Genomic DNA, 16,045 nt, shown 5'->3' with positions numbered 1-16,045 from the left:
AAGGGATAACAAGTGTGAGATACTTGGAATATCTGGTCACTACCTGACCCGCTTCTTCAATTTCTTCACCTGAGGTACCTCGCAGAGCTCGGTCCAGGCATCTTCGAAGACAGTCTTCCGTGGGCCGATCTGTCCTTCGTAGAAATTCAACTTGCGCACAACTTCCATGGCACCAGTTCCCAGTCCAATGGTCTTGCCCATAATAATACATTCAGAGACACCTTCAATCAGATCGGTACGGCCAGCACCACCGGCATCAAAGAGGTGATCAGCAGTCTTCTCGAATGAAGCGAGCTGAAGAACAGAATCACGCATCTTGGCCAGACCAAACCGAGTAATACCCAGAACCTCGCCCTTGTATGTCATAACGTCAGCCAAAAGTTGCATGTGACGAGGATCGATGTTCATGTCCTTCATGACTTCACTAATTTCGACAACAATTGTAGTTCGTGCTGCCTCAATACCAAGAACTTCACGTGCTTCCATGACATTGTTAGTCCTTGTGCGGAGACCATCCACACCAACAGTGGTCATGCAGTCTTTCAAGCCGTAGCCTTCCACCAATAGGGTGTTAGAGGTTGAGGTCTCGTCTGTTCGGATAATAGCACGTTGGGCACGGGCGTGTCCAAGAATTTGGATATCGGGCAACATTCGCTTAAGATGTTTGAGACGCAGGAAGGGGTCGAGACTTGTGGCGGCGACCTCTGTCTTTGACAGACCCGTCTTGGTGGCCGGGTCCATGTCCATGAAGATCCGAATGGAAGACGTGCCAACCCGGAATGTGAGATCTGCACCCTTGAAGCGCTTGTGGGTTTTGATTGCCTGAGCGATTTTTCTTACATCCAACTCGAGTTTGAGATCAGAAATCGTTTGGAGGTTGATCTTAACGGTGACATAAGCATGACTGCCTGTCCAATTTTCGGTAATAGTGCGCATGATGTCTCGCAGGTACGTCTTTTCGATGCGACCCTTCACGATACGTGCTGCAGCCATGTGCTCCTTGTTGACTAGTTCGCAGGCGATAACGGGAGTACTGATCTCTTTGGAGGCGTTGATGATTTCCTTAATACGAGGAACACCTTGCGTGATACTCATACCAGCGACACCGGCGAAATGGAAAGTCTTCAGGGTCATTTGGGTACCTGGCTCACCAATGGACTGAGCACCAACAGCACCCACGGCATGACCAGGCTCAACTTGAGCTCTCCGGTATTTTGTGAGACAGGAAGTGATGAAAGCACGCAAAGTGGTCTCTGTCAACTTTCCGGTATGGTCCAGGCCTTGTCGACTCCTTTCGTCGTTCGGATTGATGTCACCACCCAGATTGATCAGTTTCTCAGCCTTCGCATCCACATATTCTTGGATGGAGTCCAAGAAATCACGTGCGCTCTCAAGCTGATCGACTCCGTGGTCACTGCGATCCATGTAGCCCAGCTCATTGCCCATGAGGTCCTTGCGTACCAACTTAGCGCGTTCTTTGCCAAGCATTTCTTCGCAAACTTGCGCGATTTCAGCCGGAAGCAAACTCCGTTCGTAGTTGTTGTATGTGGTTGACTCAGAGTGAATGAATGTTCGCTCGAAATGGACGGGCCTGGCTTTACCTTCCATGTCCAAAGGATCCAGCTTATCGTCACCATATTGGAACTGCACAATCGCTGCAGAGGAGTTTCGTACGGTATCATCATACATCGTAGAGAGATCTTCAAGGGACTTCATCAACCGACGAGACATGTAACCAGTTTCGGCCGTTTTAACAGCAGTATCGACCAGACCTTCACGACCGGACATTGCGTGGAAAATGAACTCAGTAGGGGTAAGACCCGAAAAGAAACTGTTGCGAACGAAACCTTTGGAAGGAGGCTGACGTGCATTCTTCGGGAAATGAGGCAGGGTACGATCTTGGAAACCATCCAGGACACGCGAGCCACCAATAATCTGTTGACCCACAAGCGCCACCATTTGGGACACGTTGATACTAGAACCCTTAGATCCGGACGTGGCCATGATCAAAGGCGAGTTGTATTTGCTAAGCTGTGCAATACACTCGTCACCAGCTTGCTGACGAACCTTACTGAGAATACCAGAAAGCTGGTTTTCCATTGTTTGCAACTCATCACAGCCAGGGTACTTCTCCAAGGTGCCAGCTTTAAATTGAGCGATGACTTCGTCACAAGCTGCGTAGGCCGCTTCGACCAAGTCATTCTTAGACTGGACAAGCCTTGCGCTGGGCCACACATCCGCAATACCGATGGAGAAGCCAAGGTTGGTGAGCCAGCGGGCCGACAACTTGGAAAGACGGTTCATACCCTGGGCAGCGGCAGCAGGACCATAATCTCGAAGCATAATGTAAAACACATTGTCTTTTTTACCATCACCGACAGTAGATTTGTCCATGACACCACACATGACTTCTGAGTTACGAATCACCAGCCAGGAATCGTTTGGATCCAGGTCTTTGGGCATTCCGTCCTTTGGTTGCTTGAATTGTCGACATGCTGCATCGAGATTGACCAAGACGGGGTCATCCTTGTTGGGATGCATCAAAATATTAAAGACTTGCTTGCCAGTCCAGAGCATCTCTGGTTTCATAATTGATGGCGGGGGCAGATCAAATCGCGTCTCGGGACCCAACATATAGAGACAGATCTGAGAGAAGCACCGACGGTCGTAGAAATTATCTTTGCTGCTTAGTAGATAAGCAGCACTGATGAAATCCTGAATAGCACCAATGATGGGTTCACCGTTCTTAGGCGTGGCCAGGTTGTTCTTCACACCCATCAGCTCCATTGCCTCTGCTCTCGCTTCTTCCGTTTGTGGGACGTGTAGATTCATTTCATCTCCATCGAAATCGGCATTGTAAGGGTTGCAGACACACTCGTTCAGCCTGAATGTCCGATGCGGTCGAACCTTGGCAAAATGAGATAGAATACTGAGCTTGTGGAGGGACGGCTGTCGGTTGAAGAGTACGATGTCACCGTCTTCAAGGTGACGCTCGACCTTATCACCTTCTTGGAGTTGGTTGGCCATATGCCTTAGATTGCCATACTTCAAGTTCGTCTGCCATATCGAGCCCTTTTTGATCAAGTATCTCGCACCGGGGTATTTGTTCGTTCCATTAAGCACTCGCTCTTGCAACTTTTCCTTGTTGTATCGTGTTACCACCTCGGGATATGTCAGGTTTCGGGCAACCAGCTCCGGAATAGCAACCTCATCTACTCGAAGATTGGGGTCGGGCGAAATGACCGTTCGGCCGGTGTACTCAACACGCTTTCCAGACAAATTTCCACGGAAGCGACCCTGCTTTCCCTTCAGTCGTTGCACAAATCCGCGAATGGGTTTGCCAAGATCCGCCTTGTTGAGACCAGGCACATCACTGTTGATGTAGACTGCGATTTGGAGTTGCATATAGTCCCAGCATTCCATGATGGTCTGGACTGGGGCTCCTTTGAGCAATGAGTTCTTGAGGTTGATGTTACTCTGCACAATATCACCCAACTTCGCAGTCAAGTCGTCCTCAGTAGACGCGGCCTCTTGAATCACCGAAGGTCTGATACAAACGGGCGGAGCCGGAATATACTGCCACAGGAACATCTCCGGTCGAGCCTCTTTGGGATCCAATCCCAGAAGTTCACAATCACTGTCCGAAATCTTTTGGAATAACTTGAGCACTCGCAAGGCATTCAGGTCATCCTGTGCTTTCTTGAAATGTTTTTCGACCTCGGTGTTCGAATTTCGCACTTCGGCAAAGGAATCATCAAATACCGTCTTGCTAAGCGGCGGCTGCTTCTTGACCGATGTAGAGGCATTGAAAGCACGGAACTTGTCGTGTGTGATCTTCAGCGCGCTCGTACCAATCTTCTTCACAACACCGTTGATCGCATTGCAGTGCTCGCATACGCGAGTCTTCCGGCACCGTTCGTTGATTCGCTTCGCAATCTGCATTCGTCGCAAGTTATCCAGGCCAGGACGTCTCATTTCTCGTAGGAAGGACCGACGCTCGTTCTCCGGAAGGAGAATGCGTGAGCATTCTTTGCAGATTTCCTGTAGGATGCCGATGACCCTCTTAAAGTAACCAACGTGAAAAGCTGGCAAAACCAGTCGCACATGGCCGAAATGACCATTGCAATCCTTCGAGTTCAGGCCGCAAGTCGCACAGATTGCAACTTTGCCTGAAATACCCATGCGTGTATCGAGAGGGCCATTGGAAACCACCTTTCTGCCATTCTCAAGGTCGAAAAATTTTCTATCTGAAACTTCCACCGCAGCTTGCTCAACAATATCGTTCTTTGTTCTAGAGAGAAAAAAATGTTTTCATTAGCTACCGCATTCCGCGCAAACAGTGCTGTAACTCAGCCCTTGAAGCAAAATCGGGGTTTCATACAATACACCAAATTTCAACTCCTTGATGATTTTGGGAGTACGGTCAATGACCTGAGCCTTGCCCAGGTCAATCTGTGCATCCTCGGAGGCCTGCATCGCGCCGTCGTCAAAGGGAGAGCATGGCAGGGTGACTCAAAGATGATTTGATCGGCGCGCGGGTGTCAGCCGCAATCCACGAAATCGAATATCCGTGGAACAGATTGCGCCTTTAACGTCGGCTACTAAACCTGCGCGAATATTTTCCGAGAGCAAACTCCACAGGTAATCGGTTTGGAAGGAGAATGGCGATGAGGAGAGGAAGAGGATGCAGAATTGACCGCGGGGTCGGCGACGAGCACTTTTTTTCTGCCGCAGAAGCTCTCTTACCGCCTAGTAGTATAAAAAACCGAGAAATTGAATCTAATGTCACTGAAAGCCTTCGTAGTAGCTGTCATTATCTACAGCATGCATGCTTGACGTGCTAAGTATCTGTGACAATCTCTGGCCTTTTTATTGAGAGAAACCGAATAGCATTAGGAAAACATTACTTACAGCCAATACTTTCATACACGTAATAAAACTGGATCTCTAAAAGAGTTCACCAAAGACGATAGGGTGTGTACTTCTTACAAATATAATTATTTCTAATGTACATGTGATCATTTGGACAAGAATGCCTGGAAGGCTTTGTGGTCAATCACAACATTGCCAACTGCACGAAGCCTCTTGCGACCCTCTTTCTGTTTCTCCAGGAGCTTTCGTCGGCGACTTACGTCGGCGGCATGCAATTTGGCCAAGACATCCTTGCGGTAAGGCTTGATAGTCTCACGAGCAATGATCTTTTTGCCAACAGCAGCTTGGATCACAATCTCAAAAAGTTGCCGATCAACGTGTTCCTTGAACTTGGACACCCATGTTCTTCCCTGGCGGCTAACCTGGCTCATATGCATGAGTCGTGACACGGCATCAACAGGCTCTTTGTTCACTAGAAGCTGAAGCTTGACAATATTGCCTGCGCGCCAAGCAGATTCCTCATAATCCAAACTAGCATAGCCCTTGGTGCCTCCCTTCAACTTTCCGAAGAAATCATCGACGAGATGTGCCAAGGGAAGTTCATATTTCATGATAACTTGGCTGGCAGTGAAGTATTCAATGCTCTGTTGCTCGCCTCGGTTTGCTTCACAAAGCTCAATCACCTTTCCCAAGTACTCCTCAGGGAAGGTCAGTGTTGCCAACACATAGGGCTCCTGGACCTCGGCAACCTTAACACGTAGGCGTTCGTCGTCCGGAAACTTTGCCGGGTTGGTGATGATTTCTTCCGTGCCGTCCTTCCACACAACCTTGACGGGGACAGACGGGGGTGTGATGATGATGCTTGCACCGTGTTCCTGACGGAGGCGGTCCTCGAAAACAGAGCAATGAAGAGTGCCCAAGAATCCCATGCGAAATCCGGCTCCCAGGGCCTCGGAGGATTCCTTTTGAGCTGTCACACTTCGGTCATTCAAGACGAGCTGATTAATGCTGTCATCCAAATGCTCGAAAAGATCAGCATTGATAGGGTATACAGCAACAAAAACCATCGACTTTGGCTCTTCAAAGCCTGGCAAGGCTTCCACTTGCTTCTCCTGGCCCACTCTAGCCAATGTATCGCCGATCATGGCTTCCTTGCTTCGTTTCATTCCGGGGTTGAAATAAATGTATCCGACTTGGCCCGCGCGGAGGACTGATTGGGCTGTCTCCGTTGGATACATGATTCCAACTTCTCCAACATAGTATTTCAGTCCCGTGGCAAATGATACCAGCTGCATGCCGGCACGGACCTCGCCATCGAAAACGCGCACCAAAAGAATCACACCCTTGTAGGAATCATACCAAGAATCAACCAGCAACATACGAAGGGGTTTCTGTGTATCACCAATGGGCCTATTGGGCCATGTTAGCATCCGATGTAGTGACTTAAAACCGGGGGGGGGGGGGGGGGGGGGTTTACGTACGCAGGAATCTTCTCGACAACCGTGGGAAGAATGGCTTCGATGTTCAGCCCGGTCTTGGCTGATACCAGGACGGTATTTTCAGTGTCCAACTCAAATGAGTTTCTTAGCTGCTCCAAAGCCCGCTCTGGATCTGCCGATGGTAGGTCGACTTTGTTAATAACGGGGATCAACTCAAGGCCCTGTGCGAAAGCCAGATAGAAATTGGCTACAGTCTGCGCCTGGATGCCTTGACTAGCATCAACAAGAAGCAAGGCACCACCGCAACTGGCATAACTTCGCGACACTTCTGCACGAAAATCCACATGTCCGGGTGTATCCACCAAGTGTAGCAAGTAGTCCTCCCCTTTGTGGTTGTAGATCATCGTACATGTCTGCGCTTTCACTGTGATTCCCCGTTCTCTCTCAACATCCAGTTTGTCTAGCACCTGCTTGTTTTGACCCGGTTTGATGGTACCGGTGAGCTCTAGTAATCGGTCGGAGAGGGTGCTCTTGCCATGATCGACGTGTGCGACAATGCAAAAGTTGCGATATCGATCGAGGGGGATGGCGGCAATTCGTTGCTCAAGATTTGTATCCGGAGTGTTTTGGCCCGACTTTGATCGAGCACTCCAAGCTGCAGAGGCTGTGAAGGATCGGAGGGAATTATAGCGGGTGGGAAGTCCAGCCAGCGACTTGAGGCTCGCCGCCCGAGGTTTCGGCGCCGCGCTGAGCCATCGGGCTACCTGCAGACATCCTCGCATCGGGATTCGTGCAGTGGCATGGAATGAGGACAATCGCCTGGGTAAATTGTCGCAGATAAATGAATGCGACTCGGTGTCTTGACTCGCAATTAACGGCGAATTTGATTGAGTCTTGCGAAGCGTTGTAAAAAAGCGGTTGCGGGCGGTGACTGCGATCGCTGCGGCGACTATCGACTATCGGCATAAACAAACCCTCCCTTCAGCTTTGTCTCCCACTTTGCTTCTTCTCTTGACGTTCAACAGACTCTGCCCAACATGCCTGAAGCCAAAGACAAATCCAAGGTGCACAAGCTGGTTATTAAGGGTAAGCGATTGGGATCTTCCCTCCAACCATTGTCTCAAATAGCTCACAAAGCCTATTATTCGCAGGGTCGGCGAAGCTTGTCGCTGAATTCGTGAGTGCCATGCCTTTCTCAAATGCGATTTCTCAATTCTGACAATATACTAGTTCGAGTACTCGATCAACTCCATCCTGTGAGTCTTGAATGAAGTTTCTATGGCGGATTTTGGTACCAGAGGCTTATCAAAACGGCCATTGCAGGTTCCAACGTGCTGTTTACCCTCCCGATGATTTCATAACGTGAGTTGCGATCCGATGCCGAGTCAATAAGCCCAGAGAACTGATAAGTAACAGTGTCAAGAAATATGGCCTCAACATGCTCGGTTCGTCTCTTCTTTGCTACGCCAATTCGATATCCACCCATATCCTATTCTAACCCCTCCCAAGTATCCGCGGACGACCAGGTGAAGGCATACATCAAAAAGATTATGTCGCAATTGAACAGGTGGATGGCCGGTGGAAAGATCTCAAAACTTGTGGTGGTCATCACCGATCGGGAAACTGGAGAGCATGTGGAGCGATGGCAGTTTGACGTACGTGCACTTAAGGTCACCGATTTCTGCCCTTGTCGTCTGACATTTTTGGTTATAGGTTGAGGTCTTTGGTAAATCCTCGAAAAGCAAATCTGCTGGAAGGACGAGCGATAAGGAGAATGCCACTCCCGGGTAAGACTTTTCGACCCTAAGAGTTGTTCATACAGTATGACCTTGCTAACTCGACCATTCTTAACCCCGCAGTGACCCCGTTGTCCAGAATGCCGAACCTGTTGAAAAGACCGAAAAGGAGATCCAAGACGAAATTCAAGCCATCTTCCGCCAGATTACCGCTTCGGTTACCTTTCTCCCGGTCCTCGATGGAGACTGCACATTCAACGTCTTGGTCTATGCCGACGCCGACTCCGATGTCCCTGTGGAGTGGGGTGACAGCGACGCAAAGGAAATCAAAAATGCCGAAAAGGTTCAATTGCGAAGCTTTAGTACCAACAACCACCGCGTGGGTACTTTAGTTAGCTACCGGATGGCAGATTGAATAGCTTCGACTTCTTTATGAATATCCACGAGGGATGCTCTGTGCATTGGCGTTTTGGAGGGGAACAAGTTGATTTTACGCATATCAGTGCAAGAGGTAGTCATGCATTAATGAATACTGCATTATTTCTTCCATTTTCATTGCGTTGGGTTGCTGTAGAACCAAGGCAGCTCTGTCATCCTCGAAAACCATTCATTACCCGACCCGCCGTCCCAGCATACCAAGCTCTCAACGACTTCTTCAAGGCCGCTGTGCATGAAGAATTCAGCTTCCATTCCCGGGTACCAGCCTCTTCGATGTCGCTTCCCGGCCAAGTCCTTGCCAACGCCATATAGATCTTGTCTCCAGAGCCCAATTCCTTTGCTAGCCTCGCCAAGGACCAATGATTCTAAGGGGGTTACTTCCTCTGGTGGGTTGATACCAATCACAGAAGCCCTGTTATCTGCCTGCGTCTCGTCCTGTGGAAGTAATCCCACAGCAGGGAAGTGACATTCCATGAACCGAGCCCTTTTGAATTCATGAGTCACGATGGTAATACGTTGCGGATAGACACCTGTGTGTAAACGAAAGCGCAGCAATGAGAAGAGTACATTCTGGTAGGAATCTGTAGCAAGTTCCTCTGCGATGACTCTTGCCGGGTCGATCGTCGAGATTGCCCCCGCTTCTTGAATGTAGTAGTTGTTATCTTTGGCGAGTTTCTTTAATAAATATTCCAGTTAGCCAGCTCTTGTTCAACGTATGGGAAGACTTACAAGGTATGATTCTCCCTCGCTGAGATCTGTTCTCAGTCTCTTGGTTGGTCCTCTGCAAAACCCATCAATAAGCCATACTCGCACAAAGTATATTGTGAATTGCAACATCCTCTTACCCCGAAAAAATCAGCAGTGCATTGGGATCTCCAGATAAGGCCTCTAGTCCAGCCTTGACATGTTTGATGAAAGTTGGGGTCTCTCCTTTTTGAAAAGATTCAATAAACCTGGAAGGTTCAACTGTGAGCGTGCAGCCCAAGATATTTGATGCACCAGTATGTTTGCGATGACTGACCATTCGTCTTCGGATAACCCGTGTTTTGAACCTCCAGCATAGATGGCATGACAGCAAACAATTATGAGATGGCTCAATTCTTTCAACTTGTCCGCTTCCATTAGAAACGGTGAGCTCGCAAATACGATGAGATTCAAAAGTTGTGTACAGCATATAAGTACTATAGGTAGAATAAAAGATGGTGTGGTGTACAGAGTTATAAATATAAGTGACACTATGTAGTATGCATTTGTGGGGAAATATATTATTCGTTTACTTTTCTGTATTAGTGTTCAAGCTGACCGCCCGCTTGACAGCTAATTTGACCCGGCAGATTTAAGATGTGGTCCGTGCGTTATATACTCTGGGGTAGTATAAAACGATTAGTTAGCGCACTTTTTCGAGGCCAAAGATGAGTAATGAGGAAAGGGCGAAAAAGGCACGTAACGTAGTATGCAGCTTGATGGGCTTAGTGGGGTAATCCCGGCAATCTTGGGTCACATATAAATTCTTCCTAGTAGTTTCGTGACCTTGACTTGATCCCATCCAACACAAACATTCTCTCAACATCAATATTCCCCAAATCATCCAACATCCCTACCCTTTTTTTCAACTCATCTATTAAACAACATGGCTTTATCCCCTGGAAACAGTCTGAACGTGAACCTGGGCTTGCAGTCCGAATGGGCTGATTTCAGCCGTTTTGGAAGTGTGGTGGAGGTGAACACGTCCCAAGCAGAGAGTCGTCGCCAGAAAAGAAATCTCATCAAGGATTACGACCCTTCTCGACGGGAAAGTTCCCCGGCACGAAAGAAACAGAAGGGCATGATGGATAATACTGATAGTCCTCCCCGTCCAGCTTCACCTTCGTCTGTCCAAAGCAACTCACCTCTTGAATCTTCTGGTAGATTCCCTGATGGATTGCACCCTAAGCTTCCTTCCAATGGCGTGACCCCCTACATGATGGCTCGCTTCCTTGATGAAGCAGAGTATCCGCCCGAGGGATTGTCGCCGTCCCACCTCGAACAAATCGGCCCCATCGCCCCACAGAACGTATCTCGACGCACGCTATCTCGAGACACAGACTCCGATCCTGACTTCCACCCCCATTGCCCCTCACTCACAAAGCGTCTTTACGAAGGTTTTGAGTTTGAGGACGAGTTCCAGGATTTCGACGAGAATAGCCCTGACGACATCGACAGCGAGGACGACATTCACCACACCATCGATCACGCGAGCAACGTTGACGAAGAAAATCCAAACAACATACTCTGTGAGTTCTCTCAGCCATGCCACATGGGCCCTTCTCCAGACGGAATGCACTACCGCAAGGTTGTTTCGCACTTCTTCGGCCGAAACAAAGCTTCCACGAAGCTCTTCCCCGACGCCGTCTGGGTTCACTACTGCCGAAAGCATTACCAACGTGCCCGATACCGCGCCGATCAGTGGCCTTTCACACAATGCGAGCTACTTATTGAGTCGCTCTCTCGCATGGAGGAATGGGGTGGTGTTGAAAGCTTCAATATTGTACTCCGGCGCCGTGAGATACTCCGAGTCGACCAGGAAGAGAACCTCGGGGAGTTCACTGGCAGAAACAAGAAGCCAATGACCAACAGCGCAGCGAAGAGACCCTCTAATGGTCGAAGCCTTACCTCGGGTCGTAGGCTGCCGAGAGCCGTCGTGGCTCCCGTCCCCGCATGGCTTCGCAGATGTGCAGGACCTCGGAAATCTTTCGACGAAATCCGTGCCATTGTTTGCCAAACTCGCGAGTACATGGAGCATATGCGTGATGAGGAAAAGGCCCTTGCCACTGCCCCAGATACTCGGACTGATGAAAACGGCAACAATGGAGCCAATGCTGGTGGCGGAAAGAAGGGCGTTTGGGTTCCAGCCCGAAGTGGCTCCAAGGATATTGAGCGACACCAAAATAGCCGAGCGAAATTCCCTGACATTGAAATCCTGCCTACCTTCAAGAAATGGGTCGTGGAAGCTGCAGTGAAGCAGCGGGCACAGGGAATGCTTCAGACTAAGACTGGAAAAGCCAAGGCCAAGGCCAAGACCGAGGCCAACACAAATGATAACCAAGAATCCCCCGATGCAGAGAAGACCACTACTTCCGACGAGAGAGAAAACGTCGATATTGGCCGTACTGGAGTTAACCGAGGAAGCTCGGCTAAGCAACGTCGACGCAGCGACCAGAGCTTTGTGGAAATGGTTACGCGGGTTTCCTATCGGGGATCGGTGAAGAAGCCTTCGGCTCCTAAGCGTCGTTGAGACGATACCATGGTTTGGTTGCGACTTACAGTTTTGGAAGACGATTGAAGATCTAAACTCATTTCGAAAACCGACTGAATCTTCCACGCAAATTGAGTTGAATTAGGATTGTTTTTGTTCGATTTCACGGTGGACCGAATCCCGTGCCAAAGAAAGAAACCCTTGAAAGGGCGAAGGAAAAGCTTGAAAAGCAAAAAAAAGCAAAAAAAAATTAAACAAGATATTAAACAACAAATGAAAAAAAAAAATCTACTATGCATTCATCCATTAGAAGGTATCTATTCCAAGGTTATGACATTGAATTCTCAGTCTCCGCATGCACATGAGGGTACATACATGCCTCTTTGCAAATTTCCTTGGAACATTGAATGTTGAAGTGCCCAGGTCAACTGCTTGAATTTATGTAGTAAGAACATTCAATGTTGGGGTATAGGTATAGATCTACCCGTGCGTGTAAGCTACTATGTACTAATATTGTCGGACAGCTGGCTGTCAAAAGGTAAACCTATATTTGGATTGTTTATGTGAATAGAAAAAAAAGACTCGTGCCCTGGAAAAGTACCTATAAGTATCAAACCAAATTCCGCTCCTATAGCAGGCGCAGATTGTCCGCTGTACAATCTCACCTCATCGGGGAGTGGACAACCAAAAGAAAATAGAATGACAAAGAATTATGGAAATTAAGAGGGCGGGTATGAATAAGATATCATATTCGTTGTTCGAGTGAATATCTTGCAAAGATAAGTGTTTAACTGGCAACAGCCAGCTGAGCCACAAGGTCGGATGCCACATCTAGGAAAGGGTATGGGCTGGTCACCTCTTTCTCCTTGTTCTTGAGACGCTTGCTTATGGGGGTCCATTCTGTATCACCCTGGGCACGGATGACATTCTGGTAGCCGTCACATTTGAAATCGACCATGTAATTGTTTTCCTCCAACTGATACAGCTGAATATCGACGAAGACCCAAACGCCGTGGGAGATACTCGGAGGACCGCTCTGTTGTGTAGCGGATGAGGGTGCAGAGGGAGCACTGTTATCCTTGTCTAAAGTGGAAGGCTTCGCCTCCTTGTCCTCGAACGGAGTAGAGATACCCGATATGTGGAACCGCCGACGCAGTTCGCCGAGATCACTGCGGCTATTAAAGACACTGGTCGATGCTCCAGGGGCCTTGACCCCCTCTTTCAAAAGGCGTGCACGAATGAACCAAGGGTCCTTTGGGATATAGTAGTCCGATGGGAGATCAGGATATTTGTTCTGGAGTGGCTTGGGTTTATCTGGGGAAGAAGTTGCTTCCGGTCCAATTTGAGTACCTGACTCAACGGGCTGGACATCCCATACACCACCTTGAGCAGCGATTGCCCGGTAAAGATACAGCATGGCCTCGTATGGTTGATTCCGCGATCGGATACCGAACTGCCATTTCCGTGATCTCTTGGGAGCCTGTTGTGCGATGGGATGACCCATTGGTGGCTCCAGGCGCAATTTATCAAGGTCAATTATACTGCGAGCATGGGGCTTCAAAGCTCGAACTGTCGCAGCTTGCTCTTCGGGGGTTAGCTCTCCATGATCAAACCCGTGCCCCTCCGCCTCGTTTCGAGCAGCTTCTTTCCGCCGCACTTCATCAACGCGGGCCCTTTGCTCTCGGTCCCGCTGCTCCATGAGCTGATCGTGAACATATGGAAGACTAGTTGGCAAGATACGAACGTGGCTGGGACGAGGTTCTTCACCAGATTCGGAGTCCACCTGCTGGGACTCTTCCGTTCGTGTTCGACGCGAAACGCTCTGTTTCCGAGCGACGACCGGGGCAGGTGGCGCTTGAGCTTTGGTAGCAGCAGCCGCTCGATCCACTGCCGGTTGAACGGTTCCCTTAGGTTGCGGGGGTACATTAGAGGCCATTAAATTATCTTCCGTGGGCGCTATATGACCTTGTTAGAAGTGTGTATACTGACCAGATAGCTTGAATGAAGACTCACAGTTTGTTTGCATCATCTCATTTTCAACGACGATCGAGAATGCATCTTTAATTGCACTGGGTTCTGGATGTCTAAGTGCATCTTCAATATCCTCACGGCCATATCCCATGCTCCTCTCAAGCTTCGACACAGCAATTTGGTGAACTTTGTGTTGCACAGGAAGCGGCTTTCCAGGAGCAACTTTCTTGGCATCAGCAGCCTTGCCGGAATCGGCGCCAGGTGCGATATATTCCTCGGCTGGAGGTTCCAGATATTTGGGAATGTTCTTGCTAAACCACGGATCGTCCCGGATTTCGGGAATGGTGATTCTGTGAACCGGGTGGACCTGAAGCATGGCCCGGATTAGCCGGGCAGCTCCAGGAGAGATGTAACTAGGAACGTGGAAGTTGCCCGCTGCAATCTTCTTGAAGAGAGCAGGGATATAGTCATCATCAAAGGGCAATCGGCCCACCAGCAACACATAGAGAATCACACCGCAACTCCAGACATCTACCTCGGGACCTGCATAAAGCTTGCCAGAAATGACCTCCGGGGCAGCATAGTTCGGGCTACCACAACTAGTCTTCAAGAAATTTCCATCCGTCATGATGTTACTCAAACCAAAATCGGCAATTTTGACGTTCTTCTGGCTGTCGATGAGTAAGTTCTCGGGCTTTAGGTCACGGTGGACAATCTTGTGTCGGTGACAATATTCGACGGCACAGATAATCTGCTGGAAGAATTTCCGGGCTTCATCATCGTTGCATTTGCCCTTTCGGACCAGGTAGTCAAACAATTCTCGCTCGGCGTATTCGAGGACCATAACAATATCGGTCTTGGTGGCGATAACGGTGTACCTAGCGGGGTAATCACCCGGTCAGCCCGGCCGCACAACAAATTGAAATCTATTTGAGAGAGAAAGGGGTGGATGGAGAGTTCATCATACAATTTGATAATATGAGGGTGTCGGAGCAATTGAAGATATTGAATCTCTCGTTCCACACGACCGACCATATCCCGGGAGAGGAGCTTGCGGCGGGAGATGATTTTGAGAGCAACCTGCCGGCCACTTGGCTGGTGAATAGCCAGCTTCACCTTTCCAAACGATCCTTCACCTAGAATCTTGACCGTTTGGTACTGATCGAGGCGTTGCATGTCTCTCGTGGTCGCGGGGGACTGGGTGGCCTCCGCTCTAGCGGTCGGGGTCGGGCGCGACGGCGGCGGCATTGCCATGGCGGCGGGGTTGGAGCTGACCGTCCTACTGGTACGGTCACGAGGTTGTTCAGGTTCACGATCGGAAGGAGCTAAGGGGATCGATAGATCTTCCTCATCGAAAGCGGCAGCCATGATGGAAGGACAACGTGACGTGATTGATTTTCTGGGTCGGGCCCAGCGGTCCGGGTTGCTGACTGTGCCGTGGTTCTTAGTTGTTTTTTTTTTCTGCCCTCAGAGCATTGCCAATCAGTCGGTCTCGACCCTCTCCACAGTAGAGCCGAGGGTGGAGCTACTTAGTAGGGATAGCTGGAATTTTTGTTCTTTGAGGGGGGCGGGGCGACAATGGAGGGGTAAATTATGGTTTTTGCCAAGTATTAGCCGAAGATATGAGTCAGTTGTGATGCTACGAGCAAAGCAAAAGGTTTCTTGAATGACTGGGTATAGGACAGGAGTCTTTGAAAACGAGAAAGAAAGGATTTGGATTCTGGGGCAGAAAACTTGAAGAAGTTGGAGAGAGGAGAAGCCGATGCCGGTGAGCTTCTAAGTCTCTGACGGTCTGAGAGCTGCCCTGTGACTGGAGACCGGGGTTGGGTCCATATTGTTATTAGTACTACATGTTATTCTGCCCAACCAAGTACCTGGAGCTTGAATGGACAATGGGTGGACTACTAGGAAGTAGTATACTACACTCTGGATTACGATCATAATAATAGCTCTTCTGCATAATCAATTTCATCTCACACCCCGGTACCCACGGATCTATTCTAGGATTCTAGGGCAATTCACGGGTACCTTGCAGGATTTGAGATATCATATGTCATCATCTAATAATCCCACTCAAGTCAGCATGGCTTCAGGCTAGTACCTGACCTTTGAAAAGAAAATGTTATAATGCCTGTGGTTCATCAAGAACTTGAAACACGCACTTCATACTACTTAATGAAAGCGGATTTGTTCGCCTAAAAAGCCCTACTAGAGAGATATCAAGGCCTGAGAATGAAATTCTGTAGGATCGTTTTCAGCGCTGCGCGTCTCATCCAGCTGGATGTTCAAGTAAACAGTAGCTTTGACTTTTCCCTCCATAGAGAGAAATTGTCGGCTTGGTTAAGGACCAAGGT

The 16,045-nt window shown here is 49.1% G+C and overlaps 6 protein-coding genes across 6 annotated transcripts; 2 read left to right on the top strand and 4 right to left on the bottom strand.

Moving 5' to 3' along the window:
* Positions 1-39: 39 nt before the first annotated feature.
* N7466_005633 (DNA-directed RNA polymerase III core subunit RPO31) lies at positions 40-4,476 on the bottom strand (the record flags this gene model as incomplete). Its single annotated transcript, XM_057165030.1, has 2 exons — positions 40-4,291; positions 4,382-4,476. The coding sequence occupies 2 exons, from the start codon at positions 4,474-4,476 to the stop codon at positions 40-42; spliced, it is 4,347 nt and encodes a 1,448-aa protein (XP_057020629.1).
* Positions 4,477-5,018: 542 nt separating this feature from the next.
* N7466_005632 (GTPase GUF1) lies at positions 5,019-7,093 on the bottom strand (the record flags this gene model as incomplete). The annotated part of the gene is made up of 2 exons (XM_057165029.1): positions 5,019-6,282; positions 6,354-7,093. 2 exons carry the CDS (start codon positions 7,091-7,093, stop codon positions 5,019-5,021), a joined length of 2,004 nt encoding a protein of 667 aa, XP_057020628.1.
* Positions 7,094-7,348: 255 nt separating this feature from the next.
* N7466_005631 (spindle checkpoint protein MAD2) lies at positions 7,349-8,462 on the top strand (the record flags this gene model as incomplete). The annotated part of the gene is made up of 8 exons (XM_057165028.1): positions 7,349-7,397; positions 7,463-7,488; positions 7,542-7,567; positions 7,635-7,673; positions 7,728-7,756; positions 7,821-7,966; positions 8,025-8,098; positions 8,171-8,462. 8 exons carry the CDS (start codon positions 7,349-7,351, stop codon positions 8,460-8,462), a joined length of 681 nt encoding a protein of 226 aa, XP_057020627.1.
* Positions 8,463-8,599: 137 nt separating this feature from the next.
* On the bottom strand, positions 8,600-9,555 carry N7466_005630 (DUF218 domain protein; the record flags this gene model as incomplete). The annotated part of the gene is made up of 4 exons (XM_057165027.1): positions 8,600-9,160; positions 9,215-9,266; positions 9,331-9,451; positions 9,507-9,555. 4 exons carry the CDS (start codon positions 9,553-9,555, stop codon positions 8,600-8,602), a joined length of 783 nt encoding a protein of 260 aa, XP_057020626.1.
* A 560-nt stretch (positions 9,556-10,115) lies between these two features.
* Positions 10,116-11,759, top strand: N7466_005629 (putative pathogenicity factor; the record flags this gene model as incomplete). Its single annotated transcript, XM_057165026.1, has 1 exon — positions 10,116-11,759. One exon carries the CDS (start codon positions 10,116-10,118, stop codon positions 11,757-11,759), a length of 1,644 nt encoding a protein of 547 aa, XP_057020625.1.
* A 748-nt stretch (positions 11,760-12,507) lies between these two features.
* On the bottom strand, positions 12,508-15,059 carry N7466_005628 (SNF1 family serine/threonine-protein kinase; the record flags this gene model as incomplete). The annotated part of the gene is made up of 3 exons (XM_057165025.1): positions 12,508-13,676; positions 13,734-14,569; positions 14,659-15,059. 3 exons carry the CDS (start codon positions 15,057-15,059, stop codon positions 12,508-12,510), a joined length of 2,406 nt encoding a protein of 801 aa, XP_057020624.1.
* Positions 15,060-16,045: the final 986 nt, after the last annotated feature.

This window comes from Penicillium verhagenii (genome assembly GCF_028828195.1).
Source record: "Penicillium verhagenii strain IBT 33310 chromosome Unknown utg000006l_segment0_segment0, whole genome shotgun sequence".
NCBI classification, from domain to species: domain Eukaryota; kingdom Fungi; phylum Ascomycota; class Eurotiomycetes; order Eurotiales; family Aspergillaceae; genus Penicillium; species Penicillium verhagenii.
Note: the sequence above shows the minus strand (reverse complement) of the source record. Positions and strands in the feature narration are given on the sequence as shown.